The 1,940-nt window shown below is 34.9% G+C and overlaps 1 protein-coding gene across 1 annotated transcript; it reads left to right on the forward strand.

Annotated features, from left to right (window-relative positions):
• Window positions 1-83: 83 nt before the first annotated feature.
• LOC105310987 (cAMP-dependent protein kinase type I-alpha regulatory subunit-like) lies at window positions 84-1,885 on the forward strand. The gene is made up of 3 exons (XM_011387053.2): window positions 84-159; window positions 925-971; window positions 1,685-1,885. Exons 1-3 carry the CDS (start codon window positions 114-116, stop codon window positions 1,868-1,870), a joined length of 279 nt encoding a protein of 92 aa, XP_011385355.2. The 5' UTR covers window positions 84-113; the 3' UTR covers window positions 1,871-1,885.
• Window positions 1,886-1,940: the final 55 nt, after the last annotated feature.

The following is a 1,940-nucleotide window of genomic DNA, read 5'->3' on the forward strand; positions in this document are numbered from 1 at the left end:
GTGGCTGAAAATGTGGGAGCTTTCATTTTAAGGTTAATGTTTGAAATCCATAGAAGAGGCACATGAAACGTAACATTAGGCCTTCTATCTCTTGCAGTGATATTTTTGATGCCATGTTTCCAGTTTCCTTCATTGCTGGAGAGACTGTTATTCAGCAAGGTAAGGGCTGCTGCTTTTATGGCATGCAGTGTTATTCTGAGAGGAGATGAGACTGAAGTTTGTTTTCCTCTTTCAGCCTGCCATTTTCCTTCTTTTATACTACTGGATTTTTCTATTTCTTTTTTTAAGTTAAAGGTGTCTGAGCTAAAAGGCACACTTTCCCTAAGGGACTAATATTTCCCTAGCATCTGGCAAGTTTTGTTTATAGTAACTGTTAAAGGAAATTTCTGCATTTTTGTTATGAATGTTGTATGGAATTTCAGAAATGTATGTATCTCATATAGCCTTTCTATTGATTCTTAACCACTTATAAAATAAAGTAGGAAATAAGCAAAACACTTGCTTATGTATTTATGAGGTGTTATGCCTTGTAGTGATTCTTACCCACATATACTAGCATGATAACCTCCCTGCCCCTTTTTGCCTTGGGTCTTTATAATCCACTATTTTCCCATTTGTTAATCTGATGTTTCGTTACTTAATATTTGAGTTGTTCCTTGTTGTTAGAGATGATAGATAGTTAATACTTTTGTACAGCTATATGGCTCTTTTTTTAGTTTTCAGAGGTATTCTTCATGAGAGAACTAAAAATTTGATCAGTTTTTATGACTTTCAAAATACATTTTTTTTCCTGAAAGATTGTGTTAATTTATAAGACACTTTTTTCTCATAGTACCATTATAAAATGAATATTATTTTACATTAATTTGATAGTTTCTATTTGTGTTTCTTTAATTGGTAAAATGCTTCTGTTTTACTCTTTAGGTGATGAAGGGGACAACTTCTATGTGATTGATCAAGGAGAGATGGATGTAAGATTTAATAACAGCAAAAAATGTTGACAATCTTAAAAGTCAATGTATTGATATTTATTGCTTCTAAGAGTTTCTGAAGGGCTATTACAGCCCTTGTATGCCATATTCCATCAAAACCTTTTGCCAAATATTTTAATGACACAATGAAACTTTTTAAGGTAATTTCTGCTAGACACACAGTTCAGAACTTTTGCTAGAGTGGTGGTTATGGCATGCCTGCGTGCCGTGGAGTAAGACGAATGAGGAGAGTCTAGACCCAGTCGTTAGCTGTGAGACTTGGTATAAGTTTCTTGATTCTGCGTTGTTGTTGTTGTTGTTGTTGTTGTTGTTGTTTTTTAACAAATGATGAAATGGGAATACTAACAGCATTGCCCTCATAGGATTATTAGAAAATTCAGCGCCTCATGCAAGTGAAGTGCTTCTTAGCACAGCGCTCAGCACAGTACTCCGTAAATGTAGATGGTTATTATTAATGCTAAGTTTTTGCCATGATCATCCCGACAGAGTACCTTTTTTTATTAGATAAACTAGGTAAATTACAGAAACTCATTTTCAGAAGTCAACTATTTTGCTCTGCTATGCACGGAAAACATATTTTATTTCAGAACAAAGTTCAGGATTCTGTCTGACTCCTGAAAAAGGTTTGCAGGTTTTTAATACTTAGGTGTTTGTGTACGTAGAAAAATAATTCTTCATCAATTGCATTTTAGGTCTATGTCAACAGTGAATGGGCAACCAGTGTTGGGGAAGGAGGAAGCTTTGGAGAACTTGCTTTGATTTATGGAACACCCAGAGCGGCCACTGTCAAAGCTAAGACAAATGTGAAATTATGGGGTATTGACCGAGACAGCTACAGGAGAATCCTTATGGTAAGACACCATGGTTTTGGAGTGTGATTTAGAATTCCCATCTATGTAGTGTTTAAATTGAGAAATTGAATATCAGCAACCTAAAATGAGAATGTTC

This window comes from Pteropus vampyrus, unplaced genomic scaffold, assembly GCF_000151845.1.
Source record: "Pteropus vampyrus isolate Shadow unplaced genomic scaffold, Pvam_2.0 Scaffold20052, whole genome shotgun sequence".
Taxonomy (NCBI): Eukaryota; Metazoa; Chordata; class Mammalia; order Chiroptera; family Pteropodidae; genus Pteropus; species Pteropus vampyrus.